This window comes from Dromiciops gliroides, chromosome 5, assembly GCF_019393635.1.
Source record: "Dromiciops gliroides isolate mDroGli1 chromosome 5, mDroGli1.pri, whole genome shotgun sequence".
Taxonomy (NCBI): Eukaryota; Metazoa; Chordata; class Mammalia; order Microbiotheria; family Microbiotheriidae; genus Dromiciops; species Dromiciops gliroides.
This window is the reverse complement of record NC_057865.1, coordinates 244400358-244423781: the sequence shown is the minus strand read 5'-3', so window position 1 is coordinate 244423781 and position 23424 is coordinate 244400358. Positions and strand designations below refer to the sequence as shown.

At 39.0% G+C, this 23424-nt stretch overlaps 1 protein-coding gene across 1 annotated transcript in view; it reads right to left on the bottom strand.

Annotated features, from left to right (window-relative positions):
* Nucleotides 1-23424, bottom strand: part of TPH2 (tryptophan hydroxylase 2) — a 134281-nt gene that overhangs the window by 86895 nt on the left and 23962 nt on the right. The window contains exon 6 of the mRNA XM_043967865.1: nucleotides 2366-2562. Within this exon, the coding sequence (XP_043823800.1) occupies nucleotides 2366-2562 (197 nt within the window). The remainder of the gene's footprint in view (nucleotides 1-2365; nucleotides 2563-23424) is intronic.

Here is a 23424-nt window from a genome sequence, read left to right as displayed (position 1 = left end):
AGAACATTGTTTATAAAGCAAGATCCAATTAACTTTGAAAAGAAAGCCATTCCCAGAGCTCTTAGTACTAACATCCAAATAACCCTAATCTTCAACTCCAGCCTTCTTCATGAACCACGTTCACTTGTGCTATGACATCATCACTCCCCCTCTACATCCTCCATTTCAGATGGCTACCCATTGAATATTTTAATGATAAATTGTTTTTGGACATTCAATGATCTCCTCTTTGACAAAGTGTGGTGTAATGGAAAGAGGACTGGATTTAGAATCAAAGGACGTGAGTTCAAATCCCATCTCTGTCCCTCACTACTTGTGTGGTCTTGGGCAAGTCACTTCACTTGTCTGGGCCTCAGTCTCCTCATCTGTAAAATAGAGGGATGAAATTAAATGATCATTCAGGTCCCTTCTAACTCAACATCTATGAGTCTATGGAGTGTCAAATGGGGATAAAAGACTCATGTTCAAGTGCTCCAAGCTCAGAAAATGGAGGAATTGCTGGCTAGACAGGTCAGAACAGTATTTATGGAAGACATGGAGCCAGAGGCAGGCTTGAAACCATAGGAAGGATTTCAACAGGCACAGAGAGAGAAAGACAGCAAGTGCAGAATGAGAAAGGTGTGGGTGTATGGATATGTAAGTCTTGTCTAATGGACAATGGAGACTTCTCCAGCAGAAGGTTTATGTTGGGAAGTAGTGAGAGAGAAAAAATTTAAAAGACTGGTGTTCCATGGGGGCCAAGACTGAGGGAAAGGTTTTAAAAATAATTCAAATAGGAGAATGATAATACTTTTGATAGAAAAGTCAACCAGAACGAGAGAAAAGTTGGATAGGGAAAGATGAGGCAGCAAGATAGAGCAGTGGCTTCAATGCTGGACTTTTCCATTGTTTTCTATTGTGCTTGACTCCTTGTGACTACATTTGGGGTTGTCTTGGCAAAAATACTGAAGCGGTTTGCTTTTCCTTCTCCAGCTCATTTTACAGATGAAGAAACTGAGGGCAACAGGGTTAAGTGACTTGCCTAGGATCACATTTCTAGTAAGTACCTGAGGCTGAATTTGAACTCAGGTCTTCCTGACTCCAGGCCTGGCATTCTATTGTGTTATTTAGCTGCCCAGAGTGCTGGACTAGAAGGCAGGAAAAAATTCAAATTCTGGGGGGCAGCTAGATTGCACAGTGGTTAGAGCACCGGCCCTGGAGTCAGGAGTACCTGAGTTCAAATCCGGCCTCAGACACTTAACACTTACTAGCTGTGTGACCCTGGGCAAGTCACTTAACCCCAATTGCCTCACTTAAAAAAAATTCAAATTCTGTCTCAGACTTACTATCTTTGTGACCCAGGACAAATTATATAATCTCTCTGTACTGAAGTTTCCCCATTTATAAAATGAGAGGGTTGGACTTCATGACCTCTAGCATCCCTTCTAGATCTAAATCCATGATCCCATAAGCTTGGTTTCAGAAACATTGACTCTGAGGTTATGGCAATGGTGGTCCGTCCAAGCTGAGGTACAAAATAGTTAGCTGGAAATATGAACTAGAGTTTAGGAGGAAGATGCTGACTAGACATTTCCAAGTCACCCAGGGCAGAAATGCAATTCACAGCAATAAAGGATGGATGAGTTCTACAAGCAAGAGAGGGGAGAAATGGAAGACTAAAAAGCCAAGGACTGAACTCTGAAAAATACCCATAGTCAGAGAAAGGGAGAAGCCAAGGAGCCATTTTGATTTTCCCTTCTCCTCCCAACCATAAATTGGAACAAATGCTAAAAGAATGGAAGTGCCTGGTGACTCTTTATACAGAGAGAAGTCACTAAAATTTCATTTCCCTTTATCCAACCACCATCAAATAAGAACTTAAATTGTGCTTCTAGCCTGATCAAAAAGGTTTTTAAGCTGTTTTTTCCTGAGTCCTAAATGTAGCTGAACCTATGATTTGCAAAGGTCCTTTGTGATTTAACCTTTAAGCTACCAACCATAGAGACATATGTCCTTGGCCTTGAGATAAATAAACAAACAAATCAAATTCCATTCTCGACATATTGATACCTCTCAGCTTCATGACACCATGACCCATCCACAATTGCTTATTTAATGCTCCTTTTTTTTTTTTAAGTGAGGCAGTTGGGGTTAAGTGACTTGCCCAGGGTCACACAGCTAGTAAGTGTTAAGTGTCTGAGGCCGGATTTGAACTCAGGTACTCCTGACTCCAGGGTCAGTGCTCTATCCACTGTGCCACCTAGATGCCCCAATGCTCCTTTTTTTAACATTTCATTTGCTTCAAAAGGAGCCATACCTCCAAATCGCTCCCTTAAAAAGGCAAAGAAAACAGTGATTAAGAAAGGATGCATGCCTAAAAATTTACCTTTCAAAAAGATGGAGACGTCTTCAAGTTGGGGCACATTGTCTTCTCTGTAGCCACAGTATTTCGTCAGCAAAGGGAGATTTTTCAAATACTCTCGGCAAGCATGAGTAGGATAAAGTTTGGTGAGCTCTCTGAATACAACCCCCCAAGTTCTGGTCTCTTCTTCTGTATACTCCACTCTGGGAATGGGCTGGCCACTGGGCAAGAGAGTAGAAGATTAATAAGCCAGATGTCATAAAATCAAGCTCAGTTTCCCCCTTCCCTTTAATCCCATTGTAGGTGGGCTAGACCTGTGATTTCATTGGAATAGGCAACTCTCAATGAAGAAATTCCCTCAACTGATACAACTGATTGACTTAAAGAGTTGTGTAGGGCACTGGGAAATTAAATGACTTGACCAAGGTCAATAATTGGAATCCAGGTCTTCCCAACTCTCAAGGCACTTTTCTATCAGATGCCAACTATTATAATTAACTAGGAAACATGGATATATTTCTAGTTCCTATAAATATAGCACTATGTAGTTTATAAGATGGTTTGCTGGCAATAACTCAGTAAGATGGATAATGCCAGTATTATTTTCCTTCCCACAATTAACAAGAGATGGTCTTGGCCCTTCACTTGACAGCCTCTAACCCTAAACCCCTTGGTGTTTTCCATTACACAGAAGGGAAATAAGAATATATCTTATCCATGAGATTGCCTCCTCCCTCCAAGCCAACACCTAATTCACAGCAATTTCATCATCAAGAAGTTTTCTGTTTAAAGTCATTGATTTTGTTCTGCCAGACTGTTTCCTACTGCTCACAAAGCAATCTAAAAAAACAAAATAAGATAAACAGCTGAGCTAGGTTGTATGTGCAAGGCATGGGGGAGGGGGAGGAGACAATTGAAAAAGAATAAGAAATTACTGTTCACCTTTCCCTAAGTGCCAGCACTGAGATCTATGCAAACCAAATTAGAATGAGATTAGCGTTAGTTCAACTTGGATGCTTGTGATGAGAAAATTACAGCCTGGCAAGTATTATTGGTAGTACTGAAAATGTGCTAACTCCTAGGGATTGAGATGAATTTAGAATGAAAACTTGAATTGGAAAGATTTTTTTTTAGTAGAAAGGGGGCAAGGACATAAATATATCGAGGAAAGTCTGCTTCTGACTCAAGAAAAAAGCCACCAAATCAATCTGAGTTGATCTAGATGATAAAAACAAATAAAGATGCCGAGCAATCTGAAGGTAGGAAAGCCAAGAGCCTGAAAGAATAGATGAAAAGATTTAGGACTCGATGAAAAACATGATGAGGACAAACTTTTTGCAACTTCCAACATCTCTGATGGTAATTATGTGCACCTTTTCGATTGCCAAATAGAGTAGATGAATAATAGTATAATTCTGGCCCACTACCCTTTCTCTGAGGACAGCAGCATGGCAAGCCTCTAGTGCCAAGTTCTTGCTTTCCCTCCTGGCAGGAATCTAACAGTAGGGAAAGACCTATTTCATTCACATGCTTGGGTATAACTTGGCCAGCACTGTCAACCTCTGCCCCAACAGTCTTTCTATTTTCCTTTCTCATTATAATCCAACTGTATTACAATTCATATTATAATTCATTATAACCTTATAGTCCATATGTAGAATTATGTCCATTTACCTTCCTATCTCTAAATGAACCAATTATTCAGATACAAATGGAAAAAAGGAAATGTTAATATAATTTGAAAGAGAATTTTCCATTTGCCCATTTGATAAAGAAAGTAAGAGAGAAAGAATGAGAAAAAAGGCAAGAGAGGAAGAGAGAAGGAAAGGGAGACAAGGGGGAGAGGGGGGAGAGAGGAGGAAGAAAAAAGAAGAGAAGAAGAGAGGGAAAAAGAAAAAACAGACTGAAAGATGGAAGGGAAAGAGAAAAGTAGATGGAGGGAGGAAATGGAGAGAAACTGGCAGAGTCAGGGTGGAGATAGAAAAAAGAAAAAGGTGGGGATAAAGAAAAAGAAAGGGAGAGACAGAGGAAAGAAGAAGGGGCAGAGAGAAACAGAGAAAGGAAGGGAAGAGAGGGAGAAAGAAAGAAGGGAGGAGAGGAGAGGAGAGGAGAGGAGAGGAGAGGAGAGGAGAGGAGAGGAGAGGAGAGGAGAGGAGAGGAGAGGAGAGGAGAGGAGAGGAGAGGAAAGGAGAGGAGAGGAGAGGAGAGGAGAGGAGAGGAGAGGAGAGGAGAGGAGAGGAGAGGAGAGGAGAGGAGAGGAGAGGAGAGGAGAGGAGAGGAGAGGAGAGGAGAGGAGAGGAGAGGAGAGGAGAGGAGAGGAGAGGAGAGGAGAGGAGAGGAGAGGAGAGGAAAGGAAAGGAAAGGAAAGGAAAGGAAAGGAAAGGAAAGGAAAGGAAAGGAAAGGAAAGGAAAGGAAAGGAAAGGAAAGGAAAGGAAAGGAAAGGAAAGGAAAGGAAAGGAAAAAAAATAACCTCTTAGGAATACGTTGGAAATCAAAGGAGGCGTATTTTCCTGGATGATTTAGTTACTATTATTCCAATGGGCAAGTGAATGGATTTGCCAGCTTTACCCATCACTTAGTGACATAGTACCTAAAAAAACCACAAAAGTACTCTGGATAGTAGAAGTAAGGGAAAGGCATTTAAACTAATATAATTGGCACAAAGGTACAGCTAGGAATAGGCACTGTACCTGTGATTTCCCTGATATAGGTGACGTTGGAATGAGAGAAGTTTCTCTACCATTTCAGGTTAGCAATTCCTCTGCAACTTTTGGTCTTAGATTGTTGCCTAGAGCACTGAGAAGTTAATTGACTTGCCCAGAGTCACACAACCATTCCGTGTGAGAGACAGGACTTCCTGCATTCAAGGCCAGATCTCTAATCATTGTGCCACATCGCTTCATAAAGTATAGATTCTATGTGTAAGCTCTAAACTTATTATAACAAAGTTCTCTCTCTTTTTAAAAATTATGTAACCTTGGATTTGACTAACAAAATTCAATTAAATGTTCTCTGCAAAAAATAAAAACATTTCTAATGTTCTCGATTTGGTCTGTTGTTAAACAATAAGTACAAGATTAATTGTTACTGGCAAAAATGTATATTATTAACTGATACATAAGAATCCATGGCCAATATAAAAGTATACTTAATACATATCAAAGGAAAAAATATTTTATATTTTCTATTGTATAGCTTAAATTTGGTTGACCTTTTTAAGTCTTGTTGCTCAGTATTTTATAGGCTTCCATTTTATTTTATTTTCTATAATAGTCTTATCAGTATAAGACTAACTTGAGGGAAGCTCCTCCCACAGTGAGATGAACAAGCAACAATACTTTCATTTCATTCAGCTGTTTGTTCCACCTCTTCCTCTTGAGACAAAGCCAACGGCAATGTTTTTCTTACATATTTTTCAAATTTAGGGACTGAAAAATATTTTATCATGATGGTAAGTCCAGGCTGCCTCCCAGAGCCCTGCTGCTAGAATTCATAAGTGAGATGCAGCCTTTCCACCAGGGTGATCATTAGAACAGCTCCGATTAGAACAACAATAATTTACTCATCCAATGGAGGGAGAGGAGAGAGAGAAGACAAGGGATTCTCTCTGCTTTAAGATAGTGTGACTGGCTGAAAATATAAAGGAGACTGGGTTTTTGCGGGTTTTTTATTTAGGATAGCAGGACTCCCATCCTTAGCAAAAACCAAATAAGCAATGAAAGATAAGCAGAGAGTTAAGAGGCTAGGAGGAAAACCTGATAGGGCTGAATATATTTTCTATTTTATTTTATTTTATTATAGATTATTTGAGAGCAGCTCTTTCACTGTAGTCAATTGTTAATTATTCCAGGCCAGATTGATTATCCAGTCTATAGTTATATTGAACCCCTCCACAACCTCCCCATCCACATCTTTTCCACAAGTTTCCAGATCAGTACTTCTACCAGAGGGTTGTTGCTTTTATGTTACTTCCCCTATTAGAATATAAGCTCCCTGAAGGACAGCAGTTCTTTTTACCTTTCTTTGCATCTCCAGCACTTAGCACGGTGCCTAATACTTAGTAAGTGCTTATTGACTGACCTTGACTTCAAGATGTTGCTTGTGTTTTTGATATATGGGGGCAATCACTTTTCCTCCCCCTTACAGCCCTTCAAGTATTGTTTTCCCCTTCCCCATTTATGTCTATTTTCCAGGCTAAACACCTCCAATTCATTGAACTGACCATGAACCTTGCCTGCCCTCTTTCCAATGCTCTTTAAATCACCAATGACTTTACTAAAATGTGGCTCCCCCAAGCAAACACAATAATCAAGAAATGATCTGACCAAGACATGCTAGCTCAGAACCCTAATGCCCATTTATTGAACACTGGGTTCATTTTAGTGAAGTATTTATGGTTGTCACGTCTCACTGTTGATTCATATTGAGATTGTGGTCCACTGTGCTCACAAACACAGGTACACAATCTTTTTCAGAGAAAATGTTGTCTAGCCATGCCTTCTCACTTTACATCAAAAATAATTTTCCTGGGGGTGGCTAGGTGGCGCAGTGGATAAAGCACCGGCCCTGGATTCAGGAGGACCTGAGTTCAAATCTGGCCTCAGACACTTGACACTTGCTAGCTGTGTGACCCTGGGCAAGTCACTTAACCCTCATTGCCCCACCAAAAATATATATATATATATATAATTTTCCTCTTCCCATTTTTTCCATAACTTGTACATCCTTGCCTACTTCCAGATACATTGGCCTAATATAACAACTGGAGTTTGTCACATTATCATAGGAGGACATAGTCATATATATTTATATATGTGTGTGTGTATGTATGTATATATATATTTATATATTTTTTATTTTATATTTATATACATATATTTTTTATTTATATACATATATATATGAGAAAACAATTGGTTTTAAGGGTCCCAGAACCCCCAACTCAAGGGCCTAACTGCCTGACCTCTTTTAAGGCCAACCCAGAGTCAATTAAGTTTGACCTAAGACTCTGAATAGAAACAATAGAGATTAGAACCACACCTACCTGAAAGCCTTTCCCCTCAGAGGGTCTCTCCTCTGGACTCTGACCTCAGCACATACTGCTCATTTTAATATGGACCACCCCTAAGTCCAGTAAACCAATAGATTTGAATGATGCTAGCCAATTAGCTTTGAGCAATGTGTAAGGGCAGCCTCTCCTCTGGACTGCAGGGAGCTTACGCTCTCTCACACTCTCTTGGCCTGGGATGCTGAAGGAGGCAGCTATATGGCCCACTCTCTCTCCCCTCTATCCTAGGTATGTAGGGCTTCAGAACTTTCAGAACCAGGTGCTCTCTCTTTACTAACAGTTAATATGACTTAATACATGCTTAATGTCCAAAACTGATACTAAAGCCTCTCATTTATAAGTAGCAATATATTAGATACCCCAGCCTAAGTTTCCTAAAAACCTAGAACAGGAAGGGGCAGCTAGGTGGCTCAGTGGATAAAGCAACAGCCCTGGATTCAGTTCCTGAGTTCAAATCCGGCCTCAGACACTTGACACTTACTGGTTGTGTGACCCTGGGCAAGTCACTTAACCCCCATTACCCCCACACACACACACACAAAAAAAAACCCTAGAACAGGGACAGGTTCCTCCTTACAATTTCAAAGGACACGATATATCAAGAGACTGAAACACACCAGATTTGCTAAGTATGGATTTATTTCCCTGAAATTCCAGTTCCACGCATATATTTTCTTTTTCTTTTTTCTTTTTTTTTTTTTTTTTGGTGAGGCAATTAGGGTTAAGTGACTTGCCCAGGGTCACACAGCTAGTAAGTGTTAAGTGTCTGAGGCTGCATTTGAACTCAGGTCCTCCTGATTCCAGGGCCAGTGCTCTATCCACTGCACCACCTAACTGTCCCTCCACTCATATATTTTCAGGACACCATAACTATCTTCTCCTTTCTACTATAAGGATCCTACAAATAAACAAAGCTCAGCAATCAACCACCTGAATTAAAAAACAAGATTTTATCACGTCAGTTCAGTCGAACATAACAGCAACTAAATCTGTAAAGAAGCATATTTAGGCTAAATAAGGAAAATTTAAACAATCAGTGAAAAAGTAGGATGAGTTGCCTAGGGAGTCATTGGGTTCCCAAATACCAAAGATCTTCAAATTAAAGCTGAATGGCAATTTGTCAGAGATGTTGTAGAAGGAAAAGGTTGAACTAGATGATCACCAACATCCCTCCTAACCCTGAGACTCTGTGATTCCATAAACTTATTATGGGCTCTGTTAGTGCCCAAATCAAGTACTCCTAGGACCGCTAGTCTATGCCATGGAGTAAAACCAGAACTCTGTCTACATTTGAGCCCATTTCATATGCTAGCCAAGTAAGCTATATCCCTGATCATATATTTTATTTGCTTTTGCAAATGAGTTTTACACAATCAAGTTTTCCTAAATGAGTCTATGGACCCTAAAGAGTTTTCCAAAGGTAGCAAACAAAAATGTTTGTTTGTTTTATTCACATTGTTAATATCAAGGCTGTCTCCACAATAAACATAATGAAAATAAATGACTGGCACATGCATAGCCTCAGAGGGGAGTGAATACATAATAAACTCCTGGAAATAATTTGCTCTTATTTGTCCTAAGCACCACAGGATGGAGCTTCTCATCATTTTCTCATCCAGCAGAAAGTCCTCCTTGGGTTTTAAAGAAGTAATTTTCATAGGCAAACAAAGCAATGGAGTTAAGGGGTGGGGGGAAGATCTAACATATTAACATGGATATAGCTAATATATGCAATCATAATAATAGAGGTGACAATGATGAGGAGGAAGATGATAGCATTTATACAGTGTTCTAAGGTTTGCAAAGCATACATTATCTCATCTGATACAACCACCTGGTGAAGTAGGCTCTATAGTTATTATTAGCCCCATTTTAGATAAGAGGAAACAGCCTGAGAGAGGTTAAGTAATTTGCTTAGAAGTAGCATAACACAGGGTAGAGAATGCTGGACTTGGCATCAGGAAGAACTCAGTTCAAATCTCTCCTTTTGATACTTACTAATTGTGTAATTCCAAGCAAGTCATTTAACCTTTACAGGACTTAACACAGTTCCTGGCATACAGTAAGTGCTTAATAAATGCTTGTTGATTGATTTATTGGCCTCTGTCTGTCTTAGTTTCTTCATCTGTAAAAGGGGATACATAGGGGCAGCTAGGTGGCACAGTGGATAAAGAACCGGCCCTGGATTCAGGAGTACCTGAGTTCAAATCTGGCCTCAGACACTTGACACTTACTAGCTGTGTGACCCTGGGCAAGTCACTTAACCCCCATTGACCCGCAAAAAAAAAAAAAAAAAAAAGGCACCTACCTTCCAGAATTGTTGTGAATTAATATACATAAGGCACTTTGCAAACCTTATTGTTATTGTTGTTGTTCAGTCGTTCCGATCATGTCCAACTCTTTGTGACCCCTTTTGGGGTTTTCTTGGCAAAGAGACCAGAGTGGTTTGCCATTTCCTTCTCCAACTCATTTTACAGATGAGGAAACTGAGGCAAACAGGATTAAGTGACTTGCCCAGGGTCACACAGTTAGCACATGTCTGAGGTCAGATTTAAACCTAGGCCTTCCTGACTTCAGGCTCAGTGTTCTATCCATTGTTCCACCTAGCTGCACCTTATGGTGCTATGTAAATGTTTATTATTATTGTCATTATTACCACCAAATGTATTACCCTGGGAAAGTCATATAACCTCTACAATCTTCCTGGCTATTCTGAGATTGGAATAATAGAAAGGGAAATCCCATTCTAAATAACTACAAGATGCATAAAATATCTGTGGACTGACCTACCAAGACACAAAAAAGACATGTACAAATTCAATTACAAAGTGCTCCTTAAAGAAACAAAGAAGTTAAATAACTTGAGGAATAGTCAATGTTCGTCGCTAGGCTGTATCAGTATAATAAAAATTACAACACTACCAAAACTAATTTGTACCTTTAATGCTATACTAATCAAATTACCAAAGGGATACTTTATAGAATTATATAAAATAACAACAAAATTCATTGGAAAACCAAAATATTTAGAATATCAAGGGAAAGGATGAAAAAGTCTCTCCTTCTTTGGTAAATAGCACTTCAAGACTCCAAACTATATTATAAAGCAGCAGTCATCAAACCCATCTGGTATTGGTGAAAAATAAGAGAGATAACTCAATGGAACAAACTAGACAAGGGAGAATCAGAAACTATAGAACTCAATAACCCAGTGCTTGATAAAGTGGAAAACATACAATGCCTAGGAAAAAAAAACTCCTTATTTGATAAAAAAAAAAAACTACTAAGAAAAATGGAAATCTGTCTGGCAGAAATTAGACTTGGACTAACACCTTATGCCACCTTCCACAATAAATTCTAAAGGGATATGTGATATTAACATTAAAGATTATACTATTTTAAAAAGTAGAAGAGAAACAGATCATACACCTCTAATTAGCCCTAAATAGGAAATCTATTCTTAACCAAACAAAAGATAGAGGCAATTACAAAATACAAAATTGATAACTTTGATTACTTGAAACTGAAAAGGTTCTGCACAGACAAAATTCATGCATATAAGATAAGAAAGGAAGGGGTTGAATGGGAAAAAATCTTTATATCAAAATTCTCTGATAAGGGTTGATATTTAAAATATATAAAATATAGATTTCTCCAAAGAGAAACAGCAAAGTATCCACAACAACATGAAAAATGCTCCAAATCACTGATAATAAGAGAAATGCAAATCAAAACAACCCTAAGGTTTTATCTCAAACCTTGCAAATTGGCAAAAATGATAAAACATGGCAAGTCAACATTGGAGAGGTTGTAGAAAGATAGGCACACTAATGTATTATTGATGGAGGTACAAAATGGTACAACCATTTTAGATAGTAATTTGGAACTGTTCAAAAGAAGAAACCAAAATATCTACATCCTTTGAACCAGAGAATCCATTACTGGACTCATACCCCAAGAAAGCCTTCAATAAGAAGAAAGTCCCCATATACACCAAAATATTTATAGCAGTACTTTTTGTAATAGCAAAGAATTAGAAACAAAATCATCCTACCAGTTGAGTAAAGGCTAAACAAATTGCAGTGGATGAATGTAATAGAATATTACTGTCCTGTAAGGAAAAATGTGTGTGATGAAAAAAAGAAGTTTGAAAAGATCTATAATTAAGTAATGCAGAGTGAGGTAAGCAGAGCCCCCCAAAAAACCAATATTCACAATAATTATAATAATGGAAATGGAAATAACTACACACCAAAAAATAGAACACATACAAAAAAGTAATAAATTCATAAAGATCAAGCAGAACTTAAATGAAGAAATAAGATAAGATACCCCCAACCCACCCCTGCATGGAGGTAGGAGGTCCACAGGTGCTACACATTGCACATGTTTTTGAACTTTTTTTAATGTATTGATTAGTTGTGCTAATTATTTCTTCTCTAAAAAAATATTATTTGTTTCATGGGCTGGCTCTCTGGGAGAAGAAGAGGGAAGGGCACTTATACAAAGCTATAAGACAAAATATCAACTAAAACTTTTAAAAAATATAATTGGGAGATATCAAACAAAATAAATAAAATGCAATAAAGCATAGATAGTGGCAATTTGTGATTTTCTAAGTCAATAGCAAAGCTGGAGGGACACTTATGGACAACTTAGTGCTCTGTTTCTATTTGAATTTGACATCACTCCTCTCGGCAAAAATTTAAAGCTATGTTACAGAAAAAAAGCTGATCTACATTGATAGAGGTAGTCTCCTCACCTGAAGTTCCCTGTACTAGTGAACTCACGGGTCCAGTTCCTATAAACACTTAGAAAAATGACACATTTTATATGTTTAGAGGAGAATGACTTGAAAACGGCATCAGTAGTTAAAGTCTATCATAATCATTTTCAATTATGATACCCTGAAGTTGCTACTGTTGGTTCATAAAGAGATGTGGCTCTTTGGCCAATGGCTAAACACTGTGAGAGGCCCAGGTCTGGAAGGCTCCAGTATAACCTTCCTTGGGTTTGGGGTGATCCGGAAAAATGGCCTTCACCTTCCAAATGTTTCGTTTTGTTCTGCTTCCCGATTTACTACTCCATTTCATAGAAATTAAAGCATCAGCAAATGCTGTTTATGGGGGAGTCACAAAGAACTCCCACAAGCTACATATTATTTTAACTTTATTCAAAAGCCCAGAAAGCAAATCAATGTAGAATAATGGAACAGGATAAAATTAGTTCAGTAAGAAAGAAAACCTATCTTCCCTCTAAGGTGGCACTCCTCAGGAAGGCAGAACAGGGGGAGGGAGAAAAAAGCCTGGTCTCCTATCATAATAGACTCCATGATCCATCACAATGACTGCCTCGCAATGGGACTGATGGGAGAAATAGAAGTAAAGGTACATACATTACACTGGCCAATCCATTTCCTTCCAAGTTAATGAAGAACCACCAGCCCCATTTCATTCATCCCCCACCTCTAATTTACAATGTTTCCAATTAAGATTAGCCTATCTAAAAGAAGTTAAAGTAGCCCTCTGTATTCCTTCTAATAAGACTGTGTTCCATAACCAAGATCCATAAATCAAGTCTACACTGGCACAAAATGAGAAATGTTAAAGTGAACTAGAATTTCTGGAAGTTTAGAGGTGGACCCACCCAGGTTATTCTTCTCAGTTCTTTTAGCAGTACTTTTTTTTTTTTTTTTTTTTTTGCGGGGCAATGAGGGTTAGGTGACTTGCCCAGGGTCACACAGTTATTAAGTGTCAAGTGTCTGAGGCTGGATTTGAACCTAGGTTCTCCTGAATCTAGGGCCAGTGCTTTATCCACTGCGCCACCTAGCTGCCCCCTGAGTTCTTTTAGGATTGTAAATACCTTCTGAGAAAATAATCATAGGTAATTCTCAAATTCAGAAACAAAGCTGAATTCTCACATGAGCCTGCATGGCCTTCTGAAACAAAGACTAGAAATTTATATGGATGTCACCCCAAACTGAGTACCTTATGAGGTACTGGTTCCAAGACAAGGCAATATTTGAAAAGTGAGCCCTCTGCGGAGCAGCTAGGTGGCACAGTGGATAGAGCACCGGCCCTGGAGTCAGGAGGACCTGAGTTCAAATCCAGCCTCAGACACTTAACACTTACTAGCTAAGTGACCCTGGGCAAGTCACTTAACCCCAATTGCCTCACTAAAAAAAATTAAAATAAAAAAAAAATTGAGCCCTCTGAGTATCTAGCAAAAGCTTTTAGCCTTTCCTGCAATGTGTGACATGACATCTCTCCCCCCACCCCCAACAAAAAAAATGCAAGAGAAAGTCAAATTTTCTAGCATTACAAATATGTACATTTATTTAAAAATTGATCAAAACAAGGTGTAAAGAGCAACAAGGGACAAAATTGCCGACAGGAAATAAAAGATCATTTTGATTAAATGAAGTAATAGCTTTTGCGCAAACAAAATCAATATTTTCATCAATTATGGTTGATAAGAGTCTGAGATCTCAGATATAAGGGTAACTAACAGAAAAATATAGGTCAAAGGGTATGAACAAACAATTCTCAAAAGAATCACGTTTTTAACAGTCATATGAAAGTTAGTTCCATATCACTAATAATAGGAGAACTCTGAGCTTTCACCTCAACCAGAAAACTGGCAAAGATAACAAAGAGGGGAATAATCCATGTTAGAAGATCTGTGGAAAGATGAGCACACTGATACATTTTTGGTGGAGTTATGAATTGATCCAACCATTCTGGAAAAGAGTTTGAAGTTATGCTAAGAAAATGATTAGTGTCTAAACCCTTTGATTCAGAGATTCCTTTGAGAGTCAAAACCAAACAAAAAACCAAAAAAAAAAACCCCAAGGAGATCAAATACAGAAAGGTCCCATATATATCAAAAGATTCACAAATGTACTCTGTAGTGGCAAAGAACTAGACACAAAATAAATGTTTATCAGTTAGGGAATAGATGAACAAATTATGGCATATGAATATAAGGAATATTATTGTGCTATTAAAAAAATTAGGGGGGCAGCTAGATGGCGCAGTGGATAGAGCACTGGCCCTGGAGTCAGGAGTACCTGAGTTCAAATCCAGCCTCAAACACTTAACACTTACTAGCTGTGTGACCCTGGGCAAGTCACTTAACCCCAACTGCCTCACTAAAAAAAAAAAAAAAATTAGGGCAAGTAGGTGGCATAGTAGATAGAGCGCCAGGCCTGGAATCAGAAACACATCTTCCTGAGTTTGAATCTGGCCTCAGACACTCACTAGCTGTGTGACCCTGGGCAAGTCACTTCACCCTGTGTGCCTCAGTTTCCTTATCTGTAAAATGATTTGGAGAAGGAAATGATAAACCACTCCAGTACCTTTGCCAAGAAAACCCCCAAATGGGTCATAAAGAGTCAGAAATGACTGAATAACAACAGCAAAAACAAATGAATATGATGAATGGAGAGAAGCCTAGAAAAACTTCCATGAACTGATTGAAAGTGAAATAAGCAAATCCAAGAAAACATTGTACACAATGGCTACATCAGTGTAAATAGAAAGAAAAAACAAAACTCTAAAGATCACTTAATTGTAATGAGCAATCGGCCCCAGAGAAGAGATGAGAAAATGCATCTAATACTGAACATGGTTGGTTCTCAAAGAGGACATAGTGATGTAAGAGTCAAAGTAGTGTGTGTCCAGCTCTGACTGATCAGACCAATATGAGCTTGGGAGGCTCTACCACAGGTTGGGTACAAATAATCCCTATAAATGTTCAGAGTGGAAATATTTCTAACATTGCCCAGGCCATCAGATTCAATTGATGTATCTGGTTTTGCTCAGCAGTTTTTATATTCTTTGTTACAAGGAACTGCTTACCAGATAAGATAGTAAGGAAGGATGTATTTAGAAATGAAGGTGATACAAAAATAAAAGATATCAATTAAAAATTTTAACTTTTTTTAAAATATGAGAGCAAATATGTGGTATAATGACTTTGGAGTCAGGAACCCAATCTTGAATCCTTCCTCTGACACACACTGGCTCTGTGACCCTAGACAAGTCATTTAACCACTCAGTGGTCCTGGGAAACTCTCTAAAACAGTATATTATGGAGTAAGCACCAACACAATACCTGGCTTATAGGAAGTACTTAATGACTTTGTTCATTCATTCATATGTTCTAGGTGAGTATCCAATATATAATGGTAGAAGGAGTTTATAAACAAGGAGTCCCCCCATACCAATTAAATCACGAGTCCAGTCCTATAATAAAATAAAAGTAGCATATCCAATACCCTGTTCCTTCTAAATGTGTACCCTAGACAGCTACCTACCTCATTCTGTCATGTGCTGATCTAGTTCTAATCCAGTGTTCTACTAGGAAATTATTTCAGCCAAATTATTTACTCAGTGGCCAAAACAAATCACGTTGCCCAAAGCCTAGAACTGACACTCATTTTTATCTGATGATCCTTTGTCTTCATTTTCTGTTTACTGACATGTGGCAGCAATGACTCCGGGGGCCTTTCTCCTACAGTGCCAACCTGTGCCCAGCATGACAGCTGTCGAGCTCACCAGCAGCTTAAAAGCCTTCCTGAGAAAAGGGACTTTTGTCCTGAAGCTTAATATATTCATTGCAAGGTCTATGAATTCCATATTTAGACACTGTCTTGTTGTGTTTCAGAAGTCTTTAATGTGCCCTTAAACTGGAGAGGATTATGTGGGATCTCTAACAAATATTTTTCCCATATGTCAATTTTTGTTTGGGGCTATGAATGAGAAGATGGGATTCAATAAATGCCTTCCTCTAGCATGGTAAGAAGAGGGGACTTGGAATCATCACCCCAATTTTAATGAGATATTGATCTGATCTATAAAATCAGCTGGAGAAGGAAATGGCAGGCCACTCCAGTATCTTTGCCAGGAGTACCCCAAATGTGATCACAAAGAGTAGGACATGACTGAAAAAGACTGAGAAAAAATCGATCTCCTACTGAATGTCAAAGAGAATGAGTTGTCCCCCTAAAACCTGGTCCTGTGTTGTAACTATTAAAAGTCTATTTAGGGGGGCGGCTAGGTGGTGCAGTGGATAAAGCACTGGGATTCAGGAGGATCTGAGTTCAAATGCAGCCTCAGACACTTGACACTTACTAGCTGTGTGACCTTGGGCAGGTCACTTAACCCTCATTGCCCTACCAAAAAAAAAAGTCTATTTAGGGGGCAGCTAGGGGTGCAGTGGATAATGCACCAGCCCTGGATTCAGAAGGACCTGAGTTCAAATCCAGATTCAAGCACTTGACACTAGCTGTGTGACCCTGGGCAAGTCATTTCACCCTCATTGCCCCACCAAAAAAAAGTCTATTCAAATAATCCTAAAATCATAGATTTGGAGCTCAAAGTAACCTCAGAGGTCACCAGTCCAATCCTTTAATTTTATACATGAGGAAACTGGGCCCAGGGAGGTTACAGGACTTGTCTAGATTCACGTGGGGGTAAAGCATCAGAGAAAGGATTTGAATCCAGGTACTAAGACTCCTAAGGCCAATATTTTCCCCTATATCAAGCTAAGATGTGATTTGGGCAAGTCTGCTCTTTTCAAATATTCTTATGTTTAGTAATAATAATGATAATAGCTGACATTTCTATAGTTCTTTTAACGTTTGTAAAGCTCTGTATAAAGGATTTTATCTCATCTTATTCTCACCACAATCCCAAAAGGTGGGGAGTATTATCACCCCTGTTTTATAGATCAGGAAACTGAAGCAGTCAGAGGTTAAGTGACTTGTTCAGAGTCACACAGCTAGCAAGTGTCCAAAACTGGATTTGAACCCAGCTCTTTCTGACTCCGAATGTAGTGATCTTTCCACTGTGTCACCTGGCTTAACAAATATAATAATCAAGAATGAGAGCGGGATGATTTGTTGGCAACAGTTGTTCAATTGTACTACACAACCTCGCAAGGGGGTCAGACCCGGTTCCTGGGGGACATATAGCAGTTCCTTCCCACAGCCCAGCTACTATAAAGGCCTGACTGGGGCAAAAAAGTCAGGTAGCGATGCATGTATAATGATGTCCATAACCACATGTGGCAAACACTTTCATTTCTAGCTGCTGCTATGCAGCATTGGCAGAAGCATCTGTCAGGGAAGGGAAGAGGAAGTGAAGGAAATAAGCATTTATAAAGTGCCTACTATGTGCTTAAGTCCTTTGTACAAATATTATCTCATTTGATCCTCACAACAACCCTGCAAGGTAGATGCTGTTACTATTCCCATTTTACATTTGAGGAAACTGAGGCAAAAACAGAGGTTAAGGGATTTTCCTTGGCAGGAGGATTTGTTCTGTATTGCCAGATGAGAGAGTTAAAAGAATAGATGAACGCTACAATGGCAACTCTCCAGAAAACCTAGTGGGTTACATTGGAATTATCTGAGATTTTAGAATTCTAGTTAGAATGTTATTGGGGCACTTTAGGTAAAGGTTAGGTGATCATTTGTCACAAATACCACTCAAAAGACTCCCATACCAGAAAAAAATATATGAACTAAATGAATTCTAAAGTCCTTTCCCATAACATGAGATTTCCCTGATAAATGGGAGCTGAAGAAATCCAGCAACAATTCAAATAACAAATCATTACTCTGGACTTTGGAATGTTGGAATAATTTCATTTATCTTACCTATCCATTGAGCCAGCTGCTTATACTACAGATGCGCAAGAATATTAGATACTCAAATACTCAGAGGTAATAGTAGCTAAATTCACATTATGGGGGAAGAAAGTAAAGTCCACCTTAACTTAATCTAATAGAAAAATCATGAAACTCAAAGTTAAAGAATTAAGGCAAAGTCTGAACCTCTTCTTGAGATAAATTGAGAAATGCATTGATGGTGGAGTTGTGAACTGATCCAACCATTCTGGAAAGCAATTTGGAACTGTGCTCAAAGGGCTGTAAAACTGTGCATACACCTTTGACCCAGCAATACCACTATTAGGTCTATATCCCAAGGAGATCATAAAAAAGGTAAAAGGACCCACTTGTACAAAAAATTTTATAGCTGCTCTTTTTGTGGTGGCAAAGAATTGGAAATTGGGGGGATGCCCATCAATTGGGGAATGGCTAAACAAGTTGTGGTATATGAGTGTAATGGACTATTATTTTGCTGTAAGAAACAATAAGCAGGCAGATTTCAGAAAAACCTGGAAAGACTTACATGAATTGATGCTCAGTGAAATGAGCAGAACCTGGAGAATATTGTACACAGTATCAACAATGTTGTGTGATGATCAACTGTGATAGACTGAACTCTTCTCAGTAATACAATGATCCAAGATAATTCCAAAGGACACATGATAGAAAATGCTTTCCAGTGGGGCAGCTAGGTGGCACAGTGGATAGATCACCAGCCCTGGAGTCAGGAGTACCTGAGTTCAGATCTGGCCTCAGACACTTAACACTTAATAGCTGTGTGACCCTGGGCAAGTCGCTTAACCCCAATTGCCTCACTAAAAAAAAAAAAAAAAAAAAAAAAAAGGAATAGGAGTAAAACAAATGAAAATTTTAGGGGCAGCTAGGTGGCACAGTGGATAGAGCACCGGCCCTGGAGTCAGGAGTATCTGAGTTCAAATCCGGCCTCAGACACTTAACACTTACTAGCTGTGTGACCCTGGGCAAGTCACTTAACCCCAATTGCCTCACTAAAAAAAAAAAGAAAATGCTTTCCACATCCAGAAAAAAGAACTGTGGAATCTGGATGCAGATTGAACCATACGGTTTCTACTTTTTTTTTTAGGTTTCTCTCTTTTGTTCTGATTCTTCTTTTACAACATAACTAATGCAGAAATATGTTTAATGTGACCAAACATCTATAACCTATATTGGATTGCTTGCTGTCTTGGAAAGGGGGGAGGGAAAGGAGGGAGGGAGAAAAATTTGGAAATAGAAATCTTATAAAAACAAATGTTGAAAAGTATCTCTAGGGGGCAGCTAGGTAGTGCAGTGGATAGAGCACTGGCCCTGGAGTCAGGAGCACCTGAGTTCAAATCCGGCCTCAGACACTTGACACTTGCTAGTTGTGTGACCCTGGGCAAGTCACTTAACCCCAATTGCCTCACCAAAAAAAAAAAGTATCCCTAGGGGGCAGCTAGGTGGTGCAGTGGATAAAGCACTGGTCCTGGATTCAGAAGTACCTGAGTTCAAATCCAGCCTCAGACACTTGACACTTACTAGCTGTGTGACCCTGGGCAAGTCACTTAACCCTCATCGCCCCGCAAAAACAAACAAACAAAAAAGAAATGTATCTCTATGTGTAACTGGAAAATAATAAAATACTTTTATGATTTTAAAAAATTAAATTTAAAATAAATTTTAAAACATAAGTTGAGAGAAACATTGCATGTCTCACTACCCATCAAATGTATAGCTGATTTTTTTTCAAAGTCATGATAACCAAGGAGCCCAGGGAAGTACCAGAGAATAGGTCCCAACACCAAGACATGATGATACTAGCTAAAGGAACTAGGATAACTTTAGAGAAAGTCTGATTGCTATAGCCCCCCTGGCACCAACCCTCATTTTTGCTATCATTTTCTGTTCTTCTAAATACCACTTGTCCTTTGAACTTTCCCTCAGAACCCGTAAGCTATTTTTCTAATCATGGGGTCCACTGCCACATTGAACTTTTTTTTGTGTGTGTGTGTGAGGCAATTGGGGTTAAGTGACTTGCCCAGGGTCACACAGCTAGTAAGTGTTAAGTGTCTGAGGCCGGATTTGAACTCAGGTACTCCTGACTCCAGGGCCGGTGCTCTATCCACTGTGCCACCTAGATGCCCCCACATTTAACTTTTATTAATTAGAGAAAATACATTTGATGTCTTAAAAAAAAAAAAAGATTCAGTAGTTCTGCCTTTCCCATTCAGAGTTTTCAGGCTTGGGTTTTCTCTGAAGAATATTAGTGCCAATGAATAGACCCTCAGTTATTGATGAAGCAGTTGGGTCTTTCAAAAGCTCATGGTCTAACCTCCTATGGACATCTAAGGGAGGGTGGTTGATCATGTTTCTATGCAGAGATGTCGATCTTGAAACTCACCAGAGTCTCATCTGTTCACAGCTCTGTGCACATTTACACTTCTTCACTTCCTCTTCCTTTTTCAGACTCACAAGCAACATAGATTTTTCTCCACTTGTTTTCCACATAGAGTAAGATTTTTTTCATTTTTCTCTGCTTGTGTTGATTCCTGTTCTCATTTTATCCTTTCAAGAATGCCATAGGAAACACTGCTATTCATCACTAATGCTACAGGAGGGAGTTTCTTGGTTACTGCTTTGCTATATATTAAACTGAATCTGTTTTCTTCATTTTCACTCACTTTCAGATAGCTCAAACTATATCTCACTCACACTTTCCTCCCAAATCTATGGGTGGCTTGAGTGAATTGGAGCACTTCCCACAGACTCTATAATATACTGCCAATCCCTTCTTTATTTCATGTCCATGTCTATTCCTTCCCAGCACCACCACCCACCCACCCTCAAAAGTTCTCAAGGCTCAGAAGAGAATTTAGCTATTCCCTGTAAATAATAGTGTGGAAGCATCAGCTAAGAATGTTGGCAGCTCTGCTTGCTCAAAATTGTGAACAACCCTAGTTGGGCACACAAATTCACACACATGTATACACACATGCATGCACACACATGTATCCCATCTGAGTGTGCTCTCTAAGAGAGTTTCCTGGTAACATGTATTCCATTATGTTCTCTAATCTATGGTAGGACACACACTCATGAAAATGTTGGGAATTTTTTTTTTCATCAATCCATTTAAGTCTTTTGTCTTGAATTAATGTGTCCTCTGGCTAGTGAGTGAAATCGCACACATCATTGAGGATTCATGAAATAGAGTTATACTTGAACGTTAACCCAAAGTGTCTTCATGTTGGGGTGCCTTTTCTGTGGGATATTGTAACAGGGAATGTACCAGGAACTACACTAGGAGACTTCCATTTTTCTTCCTTCTTTTCTAATAGCCTCACTCATATAACAAGCAGGTAACTAAAGAGGACTCCTTTATTTGTGTCTCTGTATGTCTGAGGCATGGCTTGAACTCTTCCCAACAGTTTTACCCCACTTCTAACTCACCTGCACTAATAATGATGGTGATAACTGAAATTGACATAGTGTTTTAAGGTACATAAAGTTTTTTACACAGATTATCTCCTTTAATCCTCACAATAACCCTATGTAGTTGTTATGGGTGTCATTACTCCTGTTTTACAGATGAGGTAGTAGGGTCAAGGAGATGAAATAACCCACTTATACTCCCATGGAAACTGAGTGTCAATAGTGGGATCTAAATTTAGACTTCCCTGCCTCCAAGCCTAGCAATTTAACCATTAAAACAATCTATTCCCTCTTTAAAAGTCATTTATATTCCTATAGGAATGCTATTTACATTTCTATAGAAGAAAGTCAAACTCTCACCACAGAGCATATGTCCCTGGCCTCATAGAGTAGAAGACCCTGAGACCATAAGCTGCATACAACTTTAACCATGCCAAAATTCCAGCTAATATCAACAACTATGATTTTGCAGGGAGAGTTAAGATAAAGATCCTTTTCTCTGACCTTCCACGCCCTCCCTGCATCCTTCTTTCTTCTTAATTGGTCCCTTCTACTGCCTAACTGCACTCACTCCATATGAGTATTCCAAAGTTTGGCCATGTCTTTCTGTCCCTTTCTCATCATCCCATCCTACCACTGACTAGAGACTGGGAAAGTAAAATACAAAGCCAATTACATTGTCCCAAAGTATTAAAGTTGTTTCTGCCTTGTCTTCTCATTGTAGAATAGATACCGAGCCAGAGGACTCAGTTCTGAATCCCAGTTTTGCTACTTGCCTATGTGACTTAGGCAAATCACTTCCCCTCTCCTTTATCTCTAAAATAAGGGAGTTTGGACCACATGATATCATTCCAAATTTATAAAACGCTATGGTTTCCCCTTCTTCTACACTTGAATCCACTTTCATTAAAACTTGAGCGACTTCCCCTTCTTAGTCCTCTGTATGATTTTAATTTATGTAACTCAGTTGCTCCATCTACAAAAGGAAAGAGTTGGACGACATGTTTCCTAGGTCCATTACAACTCTATGATTTCCAGTACTTACACGATTATGTTATTTCCTTCCTCTTTTTAGATTTTACCAGGAAGGGAAGCAGGGAATTGAATAAGCATTTATATAGGTCCTACGATGTGCCAGACAGTGTGCTAAGTACTTAATGATTATTATCTCCTTTGATCCTCACAACAACCCTATGAGGTAAATGCTGTTATTATCCATAATTCCAGTTAAGAAAACCAAAGAAGGCAGATATTAAGTGATATATCCAAGGTCATACAGCTTGTATATCAGATTTGAAATCAAGTCTTCCTGACTCCAGGCCTAGGTCTGTCCACTGTGCTACCTGATGTCACATATGTTATTTCCTTCTTGTGTCTGGGCTCTGCCAGAAAATAATGACCCCTCTGTCATCCTATGTATTTAAAAATATTATTCTGAGAAGGGATCCATATGCTTTGCCAGACTGTCTAAAGGATCCATGTCATACTAAAAGGTTAAGAACTCCTATCCTAGGGGCAGCTAGGTAGAACAGTGGATAGAGCACTGGCCCTGGATTCAGGAGGATCTGAGTTCAAATCCAGCCTCAAACACTTGACACTTACTAGCTGAGTGACTCTAGGCAAGTCACTTAACCCTCATTTCCCCACTAAAAAAAAAAAAACACCTCCTATCCTGGGCCCCAAACTACGATATTAACATTTTTTTTCTGATCTTCTTTCTTCCATTTTTCCACTGTATTCTTAAGAACTATTTCATATCTTTGAGAAAGGCCTCCATAATCCCTAGACAATAGCCTTCCATTGATCCTTTATCAATACTTATATCACAGTGTGAACAACTAGAAGAAATTCCCTGGGCTCAGCTGGACTGCTCTTCCTACCCCACGACTGGTTTTTAATCCTTAAAAGTC